Source organism: Sinohyriopsis cumingii, chromosome 6 (genome assembly GCF_028554795.1).
Source record: "Sinohyriopsis cumingii isolate HCF-2022 chromosome 6, ASM2855479v2, whole genome shotgun sequence".
Taxonomy (NCBI): Eukaryota; Metazoa; Mollusca; class Bivalvia; order Unionida; family Unionidae; genus Sinohyriopsis; species Sinohyriopsis cumingii.
The window spans coordinates 86,541,915-86,566,683 of NC_142966.1; the positions used below are offsets into that span (position 1 = coordinate 86,541,915).

General features: G+C 35.8%; 1 protein-coding gene across 2 annotated transcripts in view; it reads right to left on the bottom strand.

Annotated features, from left to right (window-relative positions):
- Positions 1–18,897, bottom strand: part of LOC149797378 (nuclear pore complex protein Nup54-like) — a 62,284-nt gene extending 43,387 nt beyond the window's left edge. For both annotated transcript variants that reach the window (XR_016421803.1, XM_089962151.1), the window contains exons 1-4: positions 18,705–18,897; positions 10,461–10,514; positions 6,062–6,583; positions 4,326–4,561 (exon numbers count right to left, since the gene is read on the bottom strand). Coding sequence is in view for 1 of the 2 variants with exons in the window: in XM_089962151.1 (XP_089818277.1) it covers positions 4,326–4,561; positions 6,062–6,583; positions 10,461–10,514; positions 18,705–18,810 (918 nt within the window). In the remaining variant the exon portion in view is untranslated. The remainder of the gene's footprint in view (positions 1–4,325; positions 4,562–6,061; positions 6,584–10,460; positions 10,515–18,704) is intronic.
- Positions 18,898–24,769: the final 5,872 nt, after the last annotated feature.

The following is a 24,769-nucleotide window of genomic DNA, read 5'->3' on the forward strand; positions in this document are numbered from 1 at the left end:
GCACTTCGATTATGCTGATAGACTTTATCCTGTCAAACTAAAATATAACTCAGTTATTAACTGCCTATATGTCACATCTTTTGGATTTATTTTTCTATCAGCATTTTAATGTAATTCAATATAATTTTAGTAAATACAATTTTAGTTCAAAAGGAAAGGTGCCATATTTGGCATTATACCAAAATTAGAATTTGTATGGAATGCATCTAGTTTGATGTTGTTAATTGTATCTTCAAAGTTTCAACACAATCTGATAAAAGTATTACAGTACTGTACTTCAGGTATTCCCCTAAATGGATGAATGAAGAAAATAACAAATAAGCAAATAGCAATACTGACATGAATAGAACTAGGAATTCATTTTTTTTTACAGTTACACAAAATATCATGTAAAATATTATATTATAAAAATGTTCACAACCATGAAAGAATGCTGGGACATTAAAGTGTCGTCTTTGGTAATAGATGAATCATACAGTAATTCTCAGATGATATGCCCATGCATGAAAGTAAGTTCCTAAACCACAACCACAACTTTGAGACACTTAAAGCAGTCTGCGGAGTCTCCCAATATAACCCCATGTCAACTTTTGACCCAGGGCTGAACAAATATGTCTGCTGCAAACATTCAAATCTTTAGTAATTTAATTCAAAGAGTCTTTAATGTTTCCCCTTATCTGTATAGTCCCAGCAGAATGCAAAATGCCATTCATTCAATAAATCATTGCAAAACTGGTCACTGATATTCCCATTAAAATGATGTTTAACTGCTGTGTTAAAAATCAGCTATTTATAAAAAGAATCATTTCAAAATGTTTCATATTCGAACAATTTCTAAAATATGAGTAAAATACTTGCTTGTTGTAGTCTTTTAGAACAGAATAACAGAACAGTAAGGTATCAGAGTTCAGGACCATGTCCTATTATGCTTTTTAACGCCTCCACCCGATTCACATGAAGTGACTCTGGATGCCTCTAGACCATTCTCACTGAAGTGCATTTGGATGCCTGCTGAAAACATCAGCTTGTTTGAGCCAGTTTTCATAGTGCCACCTTTGGGGGACAATCCCCTAGTAAATACTACATTCACTGATGTGAATGACCATTACATCAGATCATGTGGTTGCTGCTTAAGCTCTAGTCATAATCTGCTGGATTCTACACTCCCCTAAAACAGAGGCTGTGGTCAGTACTTAACGGAGTTTGAACAACTGAACAATTAGAATCACGACAATGAAATCTTCAAAAACTTAGGTAAAAACTCTGATGCTGATGAAGGCAACAATGAGTTTCTATAATTTATCAAATCTGGATGATTTAGTGATGTAGATGTAGGCAAAGAACTGGTAAATTTCTAGTAAGAGAAATGGCAGCTATGGTAGGTCACACAGTTTCACTGGCTTGACACTGAACTAGTTCTCTCATGATTTTAAAGCACATAACAAATTATTCGTTGAAAAATATTTATAAAGCTATAATGATTAGATTTTGCTTTTAAATCCTTCTATACATAATTGATGTGTACCAAAAATGTCAAGTTGTTAAAACTGATGTTGAATGTAACATATATATACTATACTGCTGTAACAGTTAACAGGCAGGCCTATGTGTACGGAGTCAAACAGGTAACGTGTGTTCTATTTTTAGTACGCTGTGTAACTTTGGTACATGTATATCAACTGCCTACAAAGCCATACACTCTATGAGGTAAAGGGTTTAAGAAAAGGCAGTAAATACCCTGTGTATGAATTCTACTAATCCAGCCATTATAATAGCTTTATTCAAAGGATAATCAAAAATCAGCTTTCATCATATCTGGAAGGTTAAAATGAAAACCAAATTGCTAAAAGATGTAATAACTTTAAGAACACCATGCTTTCATTGCTAACATACCTTCCTGTTCTAACAAAGTCCAAACCTTCATAAGAAAAGAACTGTACTGATGTACAGTAAGTAACAGGTATCAAAAGCTTCAATTCAAAATAATAAAAGATAATTAATGATAGTATTTTTTAAAGTTGGATTAGTATAAAAATGAATAATCCGCCCCCCAAAAACAGTTCAGAAATCTATGATCATTACATGTGCAGGTGTGGATCTTAGTTCTAATTATAATGGTGGACTAAACACTACCATCCTGATCCATGGCTTGGGAATTTGACAGTATTTTTCCATTAACAAAAATGTAATAAGCTCTCTGAATGTTTCATAATGAAAATAATGCATAAGTCTTGCTAGGATTTTAAAACTAGGAGTCCAGAACTCCTATTTTTCCCCTCAGCTAACATTGCAGTCCCCTCCCCCAAAATGTTGTACTTTGCAGATTAGACGAACTGCTGGTTGCCTTTGAGTTTAATTTCCACATTCTTTATAACACTGATATGTACAACCATGTCAGCCAATTCTGTAGTCTACAATAAGTCATTTCTGTAGACATTGGATCAAGTGTTGTTTCGGTTGAAAATCCAATTTTATCAGGAAAGAACGATTGTTTTTTAATTAAGGAAAGTGATATTCATAGTGTACAAAAATAACCCACATTTCTATTCTAAATGAGTATAAAAATGTGATTTCTAAAATATCAACACGAAGACCCAATCTATGACCTTTTTGAACCCAGAAAACCTATTTAATTTTTATCTTTGGGAATCATACAAATACATTATTTAAATTATAGAATTGTTTACCATAGAACAATGCTGTATTTTAATCCAAGTTTCTAATTATGCAAGAAGTTGCCCCACACCTTATTTGTCAACTTGTATCTCAGACAAATTCTCGAGAAAATCCCAGGTGTATGGTCTATTTCTAAATTCTTTATTAATTTTTTAACCACGAACGAGACATTGTAAATACATTATATCATATTCATTGTTGTTTCTCGTCAACATAACTTATTTTTTAACATAAAATAATGAATTTTTACTAATTTTTTTATAAGATTGGTTTAGTTTGCTTAATAGCTCTTGCCATTTAGTGGCATTGTTACATTGAATTCTGTAAAACCAGCTAGGCTGAAATGCTGACAGAAAGAATCCAAAGTAATGTATCTCGTGTCTAGAGCATGAGGCATAAATATTAAATCTTTTCAAAGCCATGTGCAGATTAAGCCACCATATTGCGAGTCATGAAAACACAGGGATGGTATCCCATTTGTCCGAAATTAGTAGAATATTCTGGTGACAATTGCAACTTTTCAATTGGTAAGCATTGCATAATTTTATTTTCGTCAATCAGTCAATTGGGGGGTGCATTTTGTGTCAATATTGGTGACCTTAGATACACAGAATGCACTATTTATCTGGCTACAATCAGAAATCAATGCAATAATGGAAGCTAAAGTTCTGGTGTACTCTTATATTATAATAACCATATGTACATTTCAGATTCTATCAGCCTCTGAATTCAGTCATTGTAAATATCAGCACATCTTCCCACCCAAGCAGCTAGTCAAAGTTTTTGAACCTGCCACCCAGCTACTGCATCGTGTTCTTTTGGTGTACTCTTATAAATAAAGCAGGCAGATCTTGAGGTCTTTTAACCACTGAATTCTGTTACTGTAAATATCAGCACAGCTTAAATGATCAATTAATCAACACATTCTCCCACTCAGTAGGTGGCTGAAGTAGAACTGGCAAGTCTTTGAATTTGTCCCCCAGCTATTTGCATGCGTACGGAGGACTCTTGCATAAGTAAATTTCTGCATCCCAGATAAAACAATTGCATCAAAATGTAATTAAGCATTTCCAAGAGCTCTGTAATGTATCTAAATGGGAAATAATATATTTTAAGGAGTGGCTTTCATTTTGCTATCATACAACCTAATAGACAGTGAAGCACAGTAAATTCAATTTCTGATAACATGACTTTAACATAATATGGTCATATTCAACAATAAGTCCATCCCCACCTTCGAAAAAATTATATTAATCTGACCGTCTAATGTTATCATCAAAGAAAACACAAGATTTCAATATATTTAAATTACCGAGAAATCATTTAATGAGCATAAACTTTTAAGCTATGCCAATACTGCCATTTTCTTCAGCACCTAAATTAATAGATGAAAAAAATAACTGTTTAAGAAAATTATATCAGGCTGGTCCCCTGATCTTATCATCTGAGAAATATGGTTAGATATTTCCAACCATAACTCCTGAATACCAATATCAAATTACTGAGAATAAAATTTACTTTTCATATGTATCAATTTTCTTGGTTTGGCCATGCTTAGAAAAGAAACTGTATCAAGATCAACCAAAAACATTATTATCCCATGGAAATTAATGACTTCAAAAAAATAGTTTAAACTGCAACAAACTGACCTTAAACTTGCAGAAAGGGTTATCTGGGGTAAAGGGGATAGATTGGTTTTGGTTGAAAAAGCCCCTTCCAGTTCCCCAAAGGGCCTGCAGTTGGTTCCATTTGGCTAGGATGACATCCCTTTCATCACCAAATATCTGAGGCAAGGACACAGCCTGTGCCATTATTGTAAGAGCATCTGGTTGTTGTTGTTGTTGTTGTTGTTGTTGCTGTAGTTGTTGTATTTGTTGCTGATTTCCTGTTTGGAAAAAAAACTCAAAATATTAGAATGCTTAAAGGTTAAAAGCTTGAAGGGAACTCGTAAACTCATTAACACACATGCCATGTTCACACATCATGGGGCTGTATCATCAAAATCATTTAAAATACACCAGATTGGGTGGTTTTACAGAAAAGTAGATACATATAGTTCTACAATTATACCAAAACAATTTCAACCTTCTACTTACATTTCAAAACACAGTGGGAAAAACCCAATTTTTGAGACCAGATTTTTTCCAGCAAAACAATTTTTACCAGTTTTAGAACTGGAGTTTGTGTCCAGATGTTAGACTTTTTGGCCTGAGATAAAAAGCAGACTAGTTCAAAATGCACAAGGACAAGTGCAGAAAGTAGGAGAATTTTGAAATTTGTAGTCAAAAGTGGCCAGGACACAAAATCATTGGTCCAATATGCCCCCCAAAATAGAAATAAGTCCAACTTTTACCCTTCTGCACAAGCAAAATCGAAATTGCCAGTAAAAAATGTCTTTTATACACCCTGACATTTGCCTGAATAAAAATCTCTCTGGAGGGAGATGTATTTTGGATTCATTCAGAAATAAGCCCAAAATGAGTTTCCTACCACCATTTCAGGCAAAACTGAAAATATCCTGAGGTTAACGAGTTATGGTAAAACACAAGTTCCATATATGTATTTTCTTATCTGTGAATGACATCAAAATAACATAGCTGTACGCTTATATATTTAAAGATTTTGTGTAAAAGAAAGAACAATCCAAGTGTATCTGAATACAAATTTGAAGCATATATTAATATCATAGTCAAATTTCAGTTAAAAACAGCAAATGATGCTGGTGAACTCTGTTTACCAGTTTTGACAATGACACCATTGGCATGACAATGACACCATTGCCAAAGTGGAAAAGTGACACCTATCTAGCTAGTCACATGAAAGACAAAATGTCTTTGCTTCCCCGCATTTATTGGTTGTATGAAGCAGCATATTTATCAGTACCATTTATCTTTCAATTTTGGTTCTCTATACATTTGCTCATTGTAACTTTAGCATCCAGTTCCTGTTCCATTAACTCATTGTAACTTTAGCATCCAGTTCCTGTTCCATTAACTCATTGTAACTTTAGCATCCAGTTCCTGTTCCATTAACTCATTGTAACTTTAGCATCCAGTTCCTGTTCCATTAACTCATTCCAAGCAAATTGAAAAGGTTAAATTGTAGTTGAAATTGTTTAAATATGTCTTTTGAAATTCTAACGATGCGGAAGGGAGACATCAAAGATGACACTCCTCTTGCTGATGGTTACATAAAGGGCAAGCACAAATTTTAATGACTTTTATCCCCGCAGTTTAAAAGCTGCAATGGCCAGAAAGAAGAAGGGTATCATAATGTCCCCTGCTAATGCATGGGTTTAATAATAAATTCATAAAAGTCATAAACAAATAAAGACAGTTGTAAAAGATATCATGAAAAACATAATTCCATAGAGAAAACAATATACCTAGCAACCCAGTGGTTCCTGTCCCAAATGTTCCAAACTGACTTCCACCTGTTCCAAAAGCTGTGCTGCCCAACCCTGTCCCAAAAGCAGAGGTAGTCCCTCCTGTCCCAAAGCCCAATGTACTACCTGTCCCAAAGCCAGATGTGCTTCCTCCTGTCCCAAAACCTGTTGTACTTCCTAGACCTGTCCCAAAGCCAGTGGCTGTGACTCCTGTTCCAAATCCTGTGCCAGTTCCCCCAGTTCCAAATCCTGTGCCAGTTCCCCCAGTTCCAAATCCTGTACCAGTTAATCCTGTTCCAAATCCTGTGCCTGTCCCTCCTGTTCCAAATCCTGTACTAGTTCCACCTGTCCCAAATCCAGTGAATCCTGTCCCTGTACTAGTTCCTCCTGTCCCAAATCCAGTGAATCCTGTCCCTGTACTAGTCCCTCCTGTCCCAAATCCTGTGAATCCTGTCCCAGTACCTCCAAATCCACCTGTGCTAGCCTGTGTTGTAGTTCCAAATCCACCAAAACCAGTAAAAGCTGAAGAAAATTTTGTTAAAGGTTCATTAATGGTCAGCTGTAAACTTTGAATGACTTTAATAAAGTGTTTATTTTTGTGTATATTTAATTGGTATTTTTGTTGGCTTTGAATGACTTTAATAAAGTAGTTATTTTTGTGTGTATTTAATTGGTATTCTTTGTTGGCTTTGAATGACTTTAATAAAGTAGTTATTTTTGTGTATATTTAATTGGTATTCCTTGTTGGCTTTTCTCAGTGATTATATGCCATTTATATCTGTATTTTGTAAATGACCTTTGTCAAACATCAAAATAATATTGTACCTGACTAGTGATGTTTATTTTGTACACAACATAATACATAGCTAATATTTCACTATGATTATAGATTAAATATTCAGATCATTATCCATGGAAGTAAACATACTTACTTCTATATGAATGCAGGATATTTGTTTTTTACTCTGAAATTTCCAAACTTCTTAACAACTCTGAATGTTTTAGAGAGGAGATTGACCTACATCCTGGCTTTATTACTGTCTTAGCTTTTCATATCAATGTTGTTAAGTTTAAAAATTATTAATTCCTGCTTTAACATCTAAATAAAAATCAGTCTTATTGTTGTGTTCAGTTTTTAATTTGCTGGATTTTTTATTTAAATAATTTACTGAAATTACAAAGTGCTTTTTAATACTTTTTGTACTAAATCAATCATCTGGAATTTTAGTGAATTCAGACAAGGAGAGTTTGGATTTTATTACTGTGATACAACAAAAGACTATTAACACACTGTCACATTCCAGTCCAAAAGGCACATCAATATATTCAATATCGGAATTTATTTGAAACACCACTGGAATTCAATTGTAACTTCCATATTTGGATTTGTGGTAGAACTTTTAGGACTACACCTCTCCCTTGATAACAACAGGGTCCACAAACATAGACCGCACTATAAGTGAGGCATGAGTTACCTAGGGATCTCCAAAACTTGAAGAAAAAATGCTTTGACATCAAGAAAAACGTAAGGGGGGGGGGGCGCGGCGTTAGGGAACTGGGCTGTTTAATGACTGAATCCTCATTTTACAATCATGCCGATAATAATTTTTAATAATGCGCTTTTTCTAATGAAGCTACTCATTATTCTGTTTAAATAACATTTTTTTCCCTCAAAATATCTAACATATGAAAGACCGTTCCAACTAGTCTGAACAACCATCACACGTACACGAAAAATCTGTGTATTACGTAACTGCTTTTTGTTTTCTTGATGAGTCTGGTTCCTGTAGTGGTATTTCTCTAAATGAAAGTTCAAGAATTCTCTGAAAATCGCTTGCCCACAATGGTCCGTATCTGTGAAATCAAGCTCTTTATTTTACGAAGAATTTTTTTTGCTTTGCTGCCTTGTTATCTTTGATCAGTTATGAAAGGGTCGGTTAATTTAAGGCAGATTCTGTTACATACACAATAATGTCTATTAGTGTTTGATTGATCAAATGAAGTGAGTTCACCAGACATGTGACTGAGGCCGCTAGATTTTAAGTTAGTCAGATTTTTGTACCTTTTTAAACTTTTCTTTTATTCCACCTCCTTTTTTTATATATTCAAAGACAATAATTAACGTGATAATATAAAGAAGACCAGTTTTAATTCAGTGCAACAATACAACAAATACTCCTGCAAGTAAGTTATCAAAATATGGTCGGCATTTAATTAGGTTCTCAGAGAAATGGTCGCGGAGATAGCTGTTACGGTAGTTTGATGCATTTTTGATTAATTACGAGAGGATATATTGCACTTATGACGATTACACTTAAAAAGAACTAAAAGATGGAACTAGAACACAAATTTCAATTGATAAAAAAAGTCATTTAATTTGTATTTATTTATTAAAGTAATGCCTCCACTCAGCGTAAGTGACATTTTCTTGGATCGAAATTTCCTTACATATCGTTAATTGCAGTGTACTAGGAATGTTGTTTGGAAAGAAAATGTAAAAAATTGTATGACCTATTTTTAAATTTGATATTTCATAGTGTTGATTAAAATTTCCAGGTCCTATCCACCATTCTCAATGATAAAACGAGTGATACATCAAAGTTTCCATTACCAATTTTGATCGTGATTTTCTTCAAGTTCAACATATAGGAGATATATTTTTGGGGTATTTTCGGGTTTAAAAAATGGGATCCACGCCTGACACCGTGTTATAAGCTGGTTTGCTAGTTATCAAGGCACAAGTTATTGAGGGAGTGGTGTATTTGGAATTTAATTCACAATACTGTCAGTTGTTTTTAAAGTTTCACTTTGTTTTCAAGAGAAATAAATGAATTACTTAGGTTAAGACTACAGAGTGGTGCAATTATGAATTACATTTTTTGATGACTGCATGTTTTATATCACAGTACATGAATGCATCATTATAACTGGTACATCTGGCTTGTTTACATGAAATCAATATTTACATGACATTACAACTGTCCACTATTTTTCCATTATTTTAGTATTCAGTAATTAATTCAAATGATTTAAAATACATTTTTCAAGCTTACACTAAATTTTTTTGCATAAGCTAAACTTATTTTTTAAATATAAAACTAGTGGATATTTTGTTCTTTTTATGCTTTATTTGTATGAATGTCCATTACTTTCAGCATGGAATAGGAAGCTTAATTTCTCACAATGCAATAGAATTTGATAGCATTACAAATACTGGACAAGAACTTCAGATAACTGACAAAATATCACAGCTAATGCAAAATTCTTTTCCTTAGGTAAGACTGAACAATACATATAAACAATTTTATTATTCTCCCTTTCCATTTTCTTTTCTTCCTTTTTTTCTCTTTGTTAAAGGTTGATTTTTTTGATCCAGCTCCATTAGGTGTTATTGTATTTGCGCAGTCATGTATCTGTGATGTAACACAACACAATCTATGCAGCTCCAGATAAACGCTATGTGACACAACACCTTCTATACAGTTCCAGATAAAGTTGTCACATAACTTGTCCAGATATAAAGTTATGCCACATAACAACACCTATGTAGTTATTAACACTGATAACACTTCCTGTACAATTCCAGATAAGGCCATGATATCTGATAACACTTCCCATACAATTCCAGATAAAAATTTAAAACATTCGATTTTGACTGGGGTGGGTTGTTTGTTCTGGAACTTTAGATTCCACTGAAGTGGAAGGGGCTGGGATGGGGTTATAAAGTATTTATGGCACTCCCAAGTTGTTAGCAGTATATATGTGTCACCACTGACTCAAGGGACAATAATAACAGACAGGATCTTGAATGAGCCCCGAATCATAAAGAGATGTGTCAGGCTTGAAATTATTGTGGTTAACGTAGTGACTATGCAAATGTATATCTATAATTAGTGGTCACCAGTCAAATGGAGCAACAAAAATGAATGTATGTACCTAATATTAGTCACTACTATCATACCATGTGCCCAACCCATCAGCATTTTGATTGAAATATTGAAAGAAACCTAACTAATGTTTATTGAGAAAGTTCAATCTCGCTGCAAGAATTGCTGTCAAATCAACCAAGCTCTTGTCTGACTGGTCATCATTGAAAATGTCTGTAACTGCTGCAAGATGTGCTTCAGTAATCTCCTTGTTTCCTGCATTCATGTCATCTCTGTCATCGTCAGACCACTGCTGGTGAAGTTGTCTTTTCCGCTTAAGTATTCCAGCCTTGCAAATGATTGCTGGCATCATTTTACTCCAAACAGTTACAACCCATGAGTTCATCCTAAGATTTTAACTGTAACAGTTTATTTTTAATTCCATTTTTTTAAATGATTTGTTTATAGTCTTACACATATGGACTTGTTAGATGACTGAATGAAATGGAGATTTTATTCAAGAATGGGCCTACCTGCTGAAGTAGTTGGGGCAGCTGTGCTGGTCGATGTTCCAAAACCAGTAAAACCTGAAAGAATAACAGTAAGCAGCTAACGTTCAAATTCTCATTTAAAATATATAAACAAACGATAAAATAAATGAAAAAGGTCACAACATATTATCAATATGAAAGTAAAATTTTCTATTTTCAAGACATGTCTTTGGAAGGAACAGAAATCAATTTACCATACAGTGTAAATATCCCTCAATGATATTGACAAGTAGATAAGTTTCCAACTCTTAATAAGTTGTCATCAGTGATTCCTTGAACTCCATGTTCAATCTGAAAATGATAGGACTTTTTGCGTAATTTTCTCTTGCAATATCATGTGTTTTCTTTGAAGGCTCCCGAGGACCAAGCAAAATAAATGTTTAAATGGTTTCATGTTGCATCCATTAAAGCTGTACCGATTAATCAACCATACTCATAATCGGGCCAATTATTGGAACAATTGGTATAATCGGTATCAGCAGAAATAATCTATGCTGATGAAAACAAATTTCCAAAATATAAATTTAATCATAACAGTCATCTTGACATAGCTTGAATTTTAAATCAGAATTAAATAGTGGAAATTAAGGAATAAACATTTGATTTGGGGGTTAAATGAAAGATAGTATATTCTTAAAAGTAAATACTTTTTAACACGCTTGCTGTAGACTACCGCCGATTATCTGCTTACAACAAATTATCAATACCATGCATGCACTCATCCCAATCACTGCAGCCAACCGGCCAAATAAAAGAAACATCAGGTATTACGCTAATCTATATTATGTATATTATTTTCCAAATAATAGTTTTGTAAGAAATTTTATTTAGATAATGACATTTTAATAATAAAACCCTATGATCATACTTTGCAATATAAGATAAGTCAGGGATCATCCTGGGCTTCGCCAATGTCGCAAATTGCGAATTTTTTTCCTTATTGGCGACAAAAATACCCCATCTGGCGATTTTTTTGGCGACAGACTTTTTAGTTATTTAATTGGTACATACAGTCATGGATTTGGACTGGATAAATTAAAAGGGAGAATGAAAGGAAGCCACAAACTTGACTAAGCAATGCATTGGAATCAATCTGTTACACAAACGATCCTTTGTTCGTATTGACAACCCCATCTTTACAGTGCATTGTTACATCATAATCTGCTTATGCTGACATCTGGGTTGAGTACTGTATCAATCACAACTGTATCTGTCGCCAGTGCAGCATTTTACTCATTGATCTTTTCCTTTTGCCATCACTCTGTGTTACAGCTGCAGAGACTTAAACTCCGCAACAAGAAATAGCAAAAAAAAAAAAAAAAAAAAAAAACAGTTTTGCATAATTAATAATAATTACTTATTTCTCAAAATACAGAAGTGAAAGAATCCCTAAATTTGGTGTGAATTTATGCTTATATATACGGTCCAATATTGCCAGGTGTTGACTCATGTAAGTTTCATTCGTGGGAATGGAGATCCAATTTTGCTTGTCGAGAAAATTTATACAGCATTCAGTGATCATTCTTGGGATTTAGGAAGCAATTCACTACAAGCTTTGTGAAGCTAGCCATAAGGGGGGGGGGGAGATTGCTGAGAGACTACTGGTGTCACCTGTCAGCACTGTAGACTGTGAACGTGGATTCAGTAAGATGAACCTCATAAAAACTGACATCAGAAATAAAATCTGCATCTCATCTCTCGAGAATTTAATGAGAATCAGCATGTACAGATGTGAAAAATTAGACTTTGAAACTACATCCAACAAGTGGGCAGCCCTAAAATCGTGACGGATCTTCATGTAACACTTTGTAACATTTTGTTAATACTTGTTGTAATTAGAGTATTAACTAACCCATCTTTTGTAATTTTCATTGCCTGCTACATTAATAGACTAAATTAACACTTGACAAAATGTACACTACTTGTTTTGGTGACACTTTTTGAAAATTGGCGACAAAATATTGAGGTTGGCGTTTTTTTTGGTGACAGCTTCTTAAAAGCCAGGACCATCCCTGTAAGTGATGTATAATGCGAGCTATTAGAGAGAGAGAGAGAGAGAGAGAGAGAGAGAGAGAGAGAGAGAGAGACTCGCATGTCAGGAAAGTGGATATTTTACATTTGATAATGCATTTATTGGACCTCTGATGTCAATGACATGTAGGTTAACCCTTTATTCATGCAAGCGTCTTTGGACACCTCTACTCCATTCGCATGGAAGTGCCTTTTGACGCCTGCTGTTAACATCAGCCATTTTAAGTCGGTTTTCGTAGCGCCACCTTCAGAGAAAACTCCCTATTAGATACTACATTCATTTCTGTGAATGACAATTACGTCAGATCATGTGGTCACTGTTTATGCACCGGTTGATATCTGCTATTTAAAGTAACTGGGTCATAATCTCCACTCTCCAAAATGGCAGTCGCGGATTTCATTCAGTCATGTGAACTTGATCCAATCCCAACATCACTGCTGCTTGAGTGCTAAGATCCAGTATTGCCTTCACTAACTGATGTTATTAATACCTCTCTCTCATCCGGGGAATTCCCATCATTTTTCAAAACTGCCATTGTAAAGCCTCTGCTGAAGAAACCAACACTAGACCATAACGATTTAAAGAACTACCACCCAGTATTCTAATCTCCCATTCATATAAAAAATCTTAGAAAAGGTTGTTCTATCCCAGCTTGTATCTCACTTGAATTCAAACAGTCTTTTTAGCAATGTACATTCTGCATATTGCCCTTGCCACAGTACTGAAAATACTCTTCTAAAAGTAGTTAATGACATTCTCTCTGCGTTGGATAGAGGAAAGATTACAGTCCTTGCCCTCCTTGATTTGTCTGCAATATTTGACACAATAGACCATGATATATTACTTCACCGTCTCCAGCATGTATTTGGCATTCATGATACAGCCTTACTGTGGTTCAAGTCCTACTTGCTCAACAGGACACAAATTGTATCTGCAAATGGAATACACTCCAGCCCAGTTGATCTATGTTGTGGTGTTCCACTGGGGTCTGTTCTCGGACCTGTTCTCTTCATTCTATGCACTCAGTCGCTCTCAAGTGTCATAGATCATCATCCAGTGTCTCACCAATTGTACGCTGATGACACCCAAATACACAAATCTAGCCACCCAAATGAAGTTGATGCTACCACAGGGCTCGAATTTAACACAAATTTCTTTGTTGCCAGAAGGACTAGTATATAGAGAAATTTACTAGTCCTGACAAATCTTTACTAGTCCTGTTCACAAAACAATGTCACACAGCTTTCATGTATGTTTACCGATTCAATTTTAAAGTTCAAACAACCCCCAACAAAACTGGATGTTTTCTGTTTGTTTTTGCGAATTGCAAACACCAGTTACACCACATAACATTCCTTTCCTCATCATAATTCAGCCATTCCCTGTCTTTTGTCCATTTCTTCTGAAACTTTCCATTACGCTTTTCCCAATCATAAGAATTATTCCTCATCATTCTCATTCAACTTCTGCTTTTTTTTCCTGGTGGCTGAACACCTTCTATCAAATGCCACATTTTGCCTGTCTTATAAGGAAGGAATTGTGCCTTGTTTTGAAATACGAGATGTTATAGTATAGCTGACACAAATTATTTAAGGCAAGAAAAGGGATGTCACAGTGTCCTTTATATAAGAAAGTCGGAGCAAAAAACACGTTTCAAAACACCTGTCTTTGCCCCCTCCCACAATTAAATGGACTCTCCCTAACAAGACTTAACTTCAGCGGATGTTCTGCATGATCAAAGCAGCGGCTATTGTAAACACTGCTATCAGAAGATAGTGTTAGTTTCAGTTTGGAAAAGGTGTGTTCCCATCAAGCGAAGCCATCTGACACTCGGCGCGTTGTATTTAACAGCTCAATTACGGTATCATAAGTCTAAATTTGGTAATTGTTCCAATTAATCGAACCTCAGTGTATTGTTGAAATTAATAATAAGGCGGAAAATTCTCAAATCTTAGATGCCCATGCTCAGAGATTTTAATTCCCAACAAATGTATGGCATTCTGCTTGGATATATCCACATGTATTCAATTATTTGTTTATTCTTGTAAGGGAAAAATATAAAAACTATTCTTATCATCATAGAAAAAGTAGCTGTACGGAAAGAATGTGTCAATAACGTAATCGTAATAAATTGATCTAATTTTTATAATTATTTTGATGGAAATGTAAAATATGTAGTTTCCTGTTTGTGACTGTTGGAGCGTCTGGGTAGCGAGCAAAAAAACAAAACAAAAAAAAACTTAAATAAAAAAACATGCAAACTAATTTCTTTTAATAGTTTTTGCCATGTACTTTTGAGTGGTATACCGCTTTGTAGTTTGTTACTGTGGTCGAGTGAATAAAGTGTGATACCGCGTCATTTTTTCATTTAATTCGTTATCAGATTAATTAGGATCAATTACCAAACTTCCGTTGTTTATGACGGGACCATAATTTGCGCTGTTAAGTGAAATCCACAAAATCGGATGGATTCTTGTTATAGAAGCAGAGGCAGAAATTGACTTCATCTTCTCATGCTAATATGTTAGGACTGTGTTTACAATGGCCACTGCTTTGATTCTACTGAACATCTGCTAAGTCAAGTCTTTATTAGGGAATGGTGTAAACAAACGCTGACTGTTCATAACCAAAACTTACTAGCCCATCGGACTATTAACATTATGAGAGTTACTAGTCTGACGGGAAATCTGCTAGCCTCGGGCTAGCAGACTACTGCTAATTTTGAGCCCTGTACCATCCAAGGTGTAGAGAGGTGCATTTCTGATGTGAAATCATGGATGACGTGTAACAAGCTGAAGATGAATGATGATAAAACTGAGGCCGTTCTGATCACAACACAAAGACTTTCTCATTCACATCCTTTACCTCAAACAATAAATATCAGCCACACCAACATTAAATTCACACAATCAGTACGAAACCTAGGTGTTACTCTGGACAGTACTCTCACATTGCACCAACATGTCATGAACATATGCAAGGCTGCATATCTTGAGCTGAGACACATCAGCTCAATTCGCAAATATCTCTCAGCTGATGCCACTAAAACACTTGTGTGTTCATTAGTACTTTCAAGTCTGGACTATTGTAACTCAATTCTGTCTGGTTCATCTCAGTATTTACTCCAGAAACTTCAAAATGTTCAAAACACAGCTGCTCGGATCATACTTAGAGTACCACAATCAGAGCACACCTCCCCGCTGCTCTGTACCCTACAATGGCTATCCATTCGATCCAGAATCAAACACAAAATTTGTTCTCTGTGCTAAGTTTCACTGTCGGACTCTAGTCCAACATACCTATCTGACCTCACCAATGTGTACACACCAGCAAGATACTTACGTTACTCTTCTGACAATCGTATGCTCATTATTCCCACTATGAAAACAAAGTCATATGGACAGTGTTCTTTTGCATACCAGGGCCCAGCAACATGGAATAAATTGCCCACTGAACTAAGACACAAAGACACAGTGATCCAATTCAAGAGTGCTCTCAAAACTCACTTGTTTCGACTGCAAGAACAAACTTAAAGATCTAATAATGTTTCCTACCTTAAATATTCTCAGCATATTTTTTACTTCATGTTTTCTAATTTCATGGTGTTTGTTTTTGTAATCATATCATTGTGTGTTTTCTTATCTTATAGGTGTTGTCTAATGTTGAAAAGCACTTAGAGCTTCTAAAGATTAGGCGCTATACAAAGTCCTCATTATTATTATTATTATTACTTATAAAGTTTTCACGATTAGAATCACAACTATGAAAGATTCAATAACTTAGGTAAAGGCTCTAATATTGATGTAGGCAGCAATTAGTTTTTATAAATTATCAAATTCAGATGACTTAGTGATGTAGACACAGACAAAAAACTTGTAAATTTTGAGTATGAGAAATGGCAGCTATGGTTGGTCACGCAGCCTCACTGACATTACGGTGAACGAATTCTCTCAAGATTTTAAAGCACATAAAAAATTCTTCTGTGAAAAATAATTACACAGCTATAACAATTGGACTTTACTCTTAAATTTTTCCACACATAACAGATGTGTACCAAAAATGTAAAATGGTTAAAATTTCTGTTAAACGTAACATACACTACATTACTTAACAGTTAACAGGCCGGCCTATGTGTATGGAGTCGAATAGGTAACAGGAGTTCTATTTATAGTGCGCTGCACTTTGTAACTATGCTCTGTGAGTAACAGGTTAAGAGATCTGTGTAGTCATGCAACTAGCAATGCAAATGGTGAGTTCCAGGTCAAATTTCATCAATGCTGTAGTTTCGTCTCTTCTGTCAGTGGATTAAAAACATAAAGAATGTTATACTTGCAATTTCTGAGAAATCATATTCCTACTGATTTCTTTCAAGGATGAAAGGTTGTTAAGGGCTGGCTAGTAAGAGGTTCCCATATGCTGACACAGCATTCCACCTTTTCTTGAACTGGCAAATGACTCTTACCCGATACCCCAACATAAATGTCCAAATAACAAAACAATTGGGGAGGGAAGGGTCAGAGGAAACTTTGATTAGAAGCAATGTTTCAAAATAAGTTCCTTTGCATTTGATACATAATAACTGACAGCAGACTAGTCCTACATGTAAGACCTTGATGCTGATACTGATGTTTTGGGTGTCTGGCACTAAAACATAAATAACATGTGATACATCTTACATTGTACACCAACCTGTTTGTTTTACCCCCCTACCGGTTTCAATAATGGAAACCTTTAATGTGATAAAAAGTGCAAGGAACTTAGTCAATTCATTCATTGATTTAAAATTTATAACGTGACTGTGAGTAGAGTGGCCCTAACACCATCATCATCTGTGTGTTTCATGCTTAATGAAAGTTTTCAATATAAATTACATTAGACATACATGCTTGAGATCCATTTCCAGTTCCTGGACATGTCCATTTTCAGCAAAGGGGTGCATGCACAACTACAGAGCTACATACACAAGTTGTCTGCTTCCGATATTTACAATGTCCAATCAAGCAAAGGAAAAGAATGACAACAACATCTTTACCTTTCACGTGGATTTAACAAGCAGTTTAATTTCTATGTTCATGTGTGGAAAGGGATATAATTGCAAAAACTTAACGTCGTGTAATTTATGAAATTATCCGGCAGTTGCTGAACAGGATGAACCATGCCATTATCTTGTCTAATGCAAATAAATTTGCCCATAGTGTATGCAATATGGCGCCGTGTTATTATGGAAAGTTCGTTAATCATGAAAGGTGCAGGGGATGCCATAGTCCTACATGTAAGACCTCAATGCTGATATTTATGTTGTGGGCGTCAAGGTCTTACAGCTTAAATAATGGTGCTGTGTAGCACGTTTTGATGTCGACTAACATCATTGCAAAAGTAAAATTTTCAGGAACATTTCACACAACTGATAACTAAAATAACGAAGCTTTTCTACAGAGGAAAGTCATAATGTTTTAGTCAGTCTTTACTTACTCTGATGTCATTTCTCTAATAAATTCAAATTCTCACAAAATAAATGGACCTGTTTTCAAGTTAAAGCCGGGAATGCCGAAATCAGGTTAAGTTCAAATATTATTCTTTAATGAAATGAATAAAAATATATTATGCCTATTGGAACTGTAAGCAACATTTCGTTCAGGAAACATATCCCCAACATGATCCTACTTGAACTTAATTCAGCATTCCTCGACTGCCGTTGCATTGCAACAAATTCAAATGTATGTCAACAGTAAGTGAAAATGCGTCCATTTGCTAGTATCATATTTTCATTCCGCCAGGATAAAGACAGCACAGTAAGTATATTAATTACATATAACTTAGTGGAAGAGTATAGATATAGGCTGCCAAGTGTGAGAGATGTTCCTAAAACTTTGACTACTTATTCCAATGTCAACGACATCGGAACAGGCTATACAAGGCCGATTTTTGGATAGTAAGACATAGCACCAAAACAAAAACAACATGTGCTATCTCTTCCATTGTAGGACTTAGGATGCCAGTGTTTATGCCATTCTGGTCACAGTCAGGTTAGAAAATATAAATCAGTGATTCAGGTGACTTAGTTCTCTGCACTTTTTATCACATTAAACGTGTTCGTTATTGAAATTGGAAAAGGGGTACAATTAAACGGGATGTATAGTCAGACTTTATAACAGTAGACCATCAAGCATGTACATTGTCCCACTCTGTTTTACCGGTTGACGTAGCTGGCTGGCCGAAACCCGTGAAGGCCGGAGTTGAGGCTGCTGATGCAAACATCGATGGCTGTGTCGTTGGTGTTCCAAACGAAAATCCACTCATTTGTTCACGTTTTTAATTAGCATCTTACCGTACGCATTTTATTCTTAGCAGGGTTTTTCCGCGCTTGTCTGGGCTTCAAATCATGAAAAAAATTAAGTCCTTTGAACGAATTTTTAAATATAGATTCGAAATCCAGACTATGAGGGAGTTTCTTACCTTCAACACGTGAGAGTAAAGGTATAAATAGCTTTGAAACGACCCGTTTATGTCACTGTAAGGATCTAAGGGTAGTTTAAAGTCAATTTGTCCTAATTTAGGTCTGCCTCAATTGAATAAGAAAACTATTTTATATAAAAGGAACGTTTTTCAAAAGTAAAATTAAAAAAAATATGAAGTTAGCTATGCTCTGGGAAAGCTAGCGAAACTTCAGTCGTTACATGATTATGTTCACTGTATTCTTACTACACCGTAAGGGCTACACGTTGACCGAAACGACGTTCTCCACTATTTTTATATTCTTACATTATTGGGCTTTTCTGAGTGGAACTGTACATAGCCAAATTCAGTGGTGGACAGCCTTCACAGTTCAAACAATAGTTCAACAACCTATGGACTGTTTGTTGTAGAGGGATACACGTAGAGTTCGCCTTGGGAGACATCACCCCATGGAGAACTCGTCCCAATTGTCTGGATAGAAGTCGCCCCAGATTCGATTTCTCTAACTCTTTCCCTCCCTCCCTCCCTCACCCCCCCCCCTCTCTCTCTCTCTCTCTCTCTCGAAATTGTTTTAGGTTGTTTAATATCTCTTGCAATTTAGAGCCATTGTTACATGGAAGTTTCTAAAAATTACTATAAACCTGACCTAATTCTTTGTTTAAAATGTCGACGGAATGAGTCTAAAGTAATGTATTCCATTTTCATAGCCAGATGCGTAAACATTACATCTTTATAAAGACATGCGCAGGTTACGCAGACATTTCGTGAGCCATGAAAAAACGGGTAGTATTTCGTGTTTCTGGAATTAGTATTATTTTCAACACAATGTTCTGGTGACAATAGCGCGTTTGAAACCGTAAGCATTGTAGTATTTTATTTCAATTAATTCTTTATACAAGCTAATTGGGGCTTTCTCCGTTTTTTCACACCTTACTTAGCATTTGACATAGCTGATGGGCTGGGGAAATGATGCACGTCAGTGAAGTTAGTGGACGAACAGATAGCTTGAATCTTTCAGATAATCCCCGCGTATTTCAGTTATTCTAAGGTTTGTTTCCATTAAAAAAAAAAAGAAATTCGGTGATATAATTTAGATATTACTAAAATTAGAGGCAAAGATTAAATTCCATTGAAAATAATGGGGTTATTTTAAAATAAATATATAAATAGTTACAACGAAGGGTCTGTTTTTATGGATGGAGACAAAATTTATGAGGGAAATGAGCAAACAATAAAATAGTCTGATATATAATGTACTAAATAGGGCTGCGCTGAATTTTGTACCATTTTGGACACCACACATATGATTATGGTGACAGTAATAAACAGCATCAAGAACAGCAAATTGCAATTCCGCGATGACCGGTAAAATGGTCCGACAAATACAGGGCCTAAGTAAACAATCGCTATAGAAAAAGAGTGAGGGGGAAGGGTTAATTCGAATTTCAGCCTGAATGGTAATATAATAATTCAAGAGGCGATATAACAAAGCGGTAACCACTAGGGGGTGACATAACCAAATCAATATCTATGCTCTTTGGGGCGACCTCTCCAACCACCATGAGGCGACTTCTTCTGACACCTGGGATATATTCTCCAAGGAGTGAGTTCTCCATAGGGCGAGTTCTCCACTGTAGTAATAATAATAACAATAATAAACGAGTATTCGGGACACTTCGTAATCATGTTTTTTGTTGTAGCTTGTTTAATAAAGTTTTTATTAATAGAGTATGACCATATATGACTATGAGAAAATATATAGAAAAAATAAGGTATATTTACTGGATATATTTGTTTTACTGTATTTTACTCTCGCTCTAATAATGAAACACAATGCTACAACTTTGATACAGCAAAATCTTCAGATGAAGAAAGGAATACCATAGTCCATTGTTCCAGAATCTCATAGTTAGGAAGCATCACGCAGAGGATTGAAACCATATTACTATTGGTTGGAAGAATTTGATTGTTGCACATTTAAGTGCATTTGTGGTATAACCGTTAAATGTAGATATGCCTACGAGTATATTAAACAAAACTAACTGCAAACCATGTTAAGAAAAATATAGAATATGTTAAAACTAGTTGCATATAATGATAGTAGAAATTCGAAAGAAATACAATGTCATTGTTAACGAACCAGTCGAAACAAAGATACAGGAAGCAAGGTTATTATAATCCGACTAATTTAAGCAGATGAAATAATATGAAGTAGGCTTTTGCCTTTTTTGTCGTCTTTGTCACACTTCCATCCGTCTTCTCCGCTACCCACCCCCTGACATATTTAGCCGATAGGTGACCGTTGCGTGTTTATCACTTTTAATAGTGTCCACGGACGAGCCAGTGGCGGGTTTGGGTGGGTAGCAATTGGCACGGATGGAAGTGTCCCAAACGGTTTCCAAAAAGGGCAAAACCACGGCCTTTGATAATACTCTGTGAATGTAAAAAACAAACAAACAAAATAATCAAGCAAAATGTACTTATTCAGGCAAGCATACGATACCGATCAATACAAAAACCCAGCGCAACGAATGCATTTACTATCAACAGCTAGTGCTTCGATCGATAAGCAGTTCTCTGCATGACGATTTTTTTAGCAGCTTTGACCTTTTGCAAATCCGCATTGTTTCTTATTTGTGCTCATAACTGTCTGTGATTTTCCATTTCTACCAACGCGGTCTCAGACATACTGATTATTGCATCTTCGATTGCATATGAATACAGTATACTTGTTGTATTCAGTCTGCTTTATGTGGTCATTATCAATTAGGAATAGACGCGTATCCGTGAATGTAGCGCACATAAATTAATTTGATAGCACCACCAGAGAAACCCGTTACAATCCATATAGCTTCGACAATAATACCGATTGGTGCACCTATAATGGTTGATGTTCTCGTGATTCTAGTCGCACCAAGACCAACAGTTGCTGCTATTGCAAGACCACAGATATCATCATTGACCGAACACGTGTTTTTGTATTTCACGATCAGCGTGGTTCTTTTGATAATTTCATTTTTCAGCCTTTGTTCCGCTTCGATTGTTTTTTTCACGTCGGTAAGACCGAGGGTCCGCCAAAGTTCTTCCATTAATACAGTAGCATATTGCAGGACAGGCAGAAATTGTCCGTTCTCATCATCACGCGCAGGTGCAATACGCACAAGCAATTCTAAAAAACTACCTGTTGTTTTTTTACAGTTACAACTGACATGCAGTTATAGAAAATATCAGTCTCTTGGAACATTTACATTTCCGGCGACAGGGTCATCGACTTGTTTAGCACCCGTTTCACCTGGAAACACACTGATTACGTCAGCAACTTTTACATTTAACGATCGTATTTGCCAAATAACTGTTATCCGAGCAAGTGCGTCCTTAATAAATTTCAGTCGACCAGATTTGTCTTTTGGTGCTAGCCGAGCAAATGTTGGCCTAACATAAGTTACAGGGAATGTAAATGAGGTGGATATATTGGTGAATGCCACCTCATTGCTGTAAAAAATAATCATGGAGAGGTCTTTTATTTGATGTTGCAATTAATGCCTGAAAGTTTTTACGTGCACGTGCAATGATCCCAAGCTAGCCTCGAGTTGGTATTGATACATCTGTGTGGTTCCAGCTATAATTTCTACTTTGGCCGGTAACACTATTATAGTTCAGTGTGTACGAGGATCTGGAAACATCGTTTTGTCGCAGACATTCATCGACAACGAAAATGTTATTGATGTTAACATCTGCTACCAGCTGATTACTTCTTTGGTAAATTCCGCAACTTTATCACCACTGTCAGATTCTGGTATTTATATAATAACGATAAAATCTAACCTTAAATACACGCGCCAAATTTTTTAATTCCTTCGAGCTGAATTTGATTTCCGGTGACCAACGACGTCGATATTGTATATATGAACGAATTTTAAACATTATAATATTTAATAACGAACTACCATGCTGGTTATATTTTATCAATATTGCCATTGAACTCCTATTGCAACTAATTGCCTGATGCAATCAATAAATACGATCCAGGCTCACGCACTTTTAAATGGTGATGACTTAGGTGTATCTGAACTAACCCCGACAGCAGTGAAAACAATTCGTTGATTTTTTTTTTATTGGTTATGCTTTTGACTCTTCTTAGTAGGTTCGAGAATGTGCTCCAATGCAGTTAGTACACGCAGTGGTGGGAACACATATGCGATTTGTTCATGCACGTATTCTTCTATTGCAATATTGTCTGTATCAACATAGATTTTTTTTTATAGATGCAACCGACTCGCTGCTGTCTATGATTCCAATTCCACCGTTGTCAGTAAGTTCAGCCAGATTATGTCACCACAAAGTCGCCTATAAACTTGACAGTAAAATCTTGAGTGTCTACGTTTGACTTTTTCAGTTCGCCAATATGATCTTGAAAAATCACAAGCGCACCTTGTTCGACACTAGCAACAAGACGAGTAGAAAACTCGGGCAAATTCGCTTTAGTGACAAATCGGCTCAATCTACATAAGCACCGTGCCGTGGAGCTGAGTAATGTCCGTAAATATTAATAGACATGATTCTATAACATTAAATGGTCTTTAATGCGAAATCAATACATGCTTGGGGGGAGGTGGTTGGTTTTGGTAAACGCTCCAGTCCACGCAACGCAATAATAACAAGATGACCGCATATGGGACCATACAAACGAGTTTTGACTGGAAAATTTGAATAAAAGGGTTGCCGTTCACAGTGCTTTGATCAATAATTAACAACTTAATCCGCTGGTGCAAGTCCCTACGAGTCAAATCACAAACTGTATTGAGCTGCTACCACGTTTGCGACCCAGTGAGTGCCAAAGCCTGTTGATGAATCCAGATTGATGATTCCGGTTTCATGTGTGCGCAGCATCATCGATTCAAGTTTATCTCGCATAAAACGCAATGAAACCGTTTGATTTTGCCATCGCGAGGTAATCAAGATGGGTCAGTGGACACGTGGTATTCTGCGACCGGCTAATCGAAGACCTCTACCCGAGGAGATTCGTCGATTTATGCCTGATAATCGAATGCCTCTTCCTTTTTTATATGGCCGTGAGACACTATGCATCCACCAACTACTTTTCTTTTGTGGCATTCCTGATGCATCTTTTGCAACAGCTTGATACGCTGCTGATAACAGTTCCGGAATCGCTTTATGGAATGGAAATATTCTACCAGTCTTTTGCATTTATGTCACCTCTGACTTGCATACTTTTTATGTTACTGAGGTGTTATGTTTGGCCGCATTGAGCAGAGCGAGCTGTGTTTGGGTCACACAGGTACATTTCCAGTTAATTTTGTTGGAGAAAGTTTCTTTGTGACCCACGATTGTTTTTATTTGCGTTTTCTTTTTCTTTCTCGGAAGAATATTTTCAGTAACGCCAAACTTCACTTCCTTATAGGGCATTACAATCTAAATGCGTAACTGGTTTAATTATAAATTCTACGAATCATCCATGGGTGCATCAATGCCCATCATTCGACTATCAACACCCTCCAAACTGTAGAGTTGAATTATACTAAACGTGTTTGCTGCTTACTCTTTTCTACTACTATTTTAAGACCATAGAGAAGTAATACTGACAGATCCCACTTACGGATAGAGCAAAATAAATTTCAGCCTTTGCAACTCCAGATGCACTCTGCCAATACAAAGTGATGCCATTTCGTATGAAAAATCCTTTCTCAATACTCGATCGCGTAATGAACATCGTAACATCTGTTTCAATAAAAGTTTCTTCAAGTCAACACTTAGCCAAATCACTGCAAGCGGATTATTATGA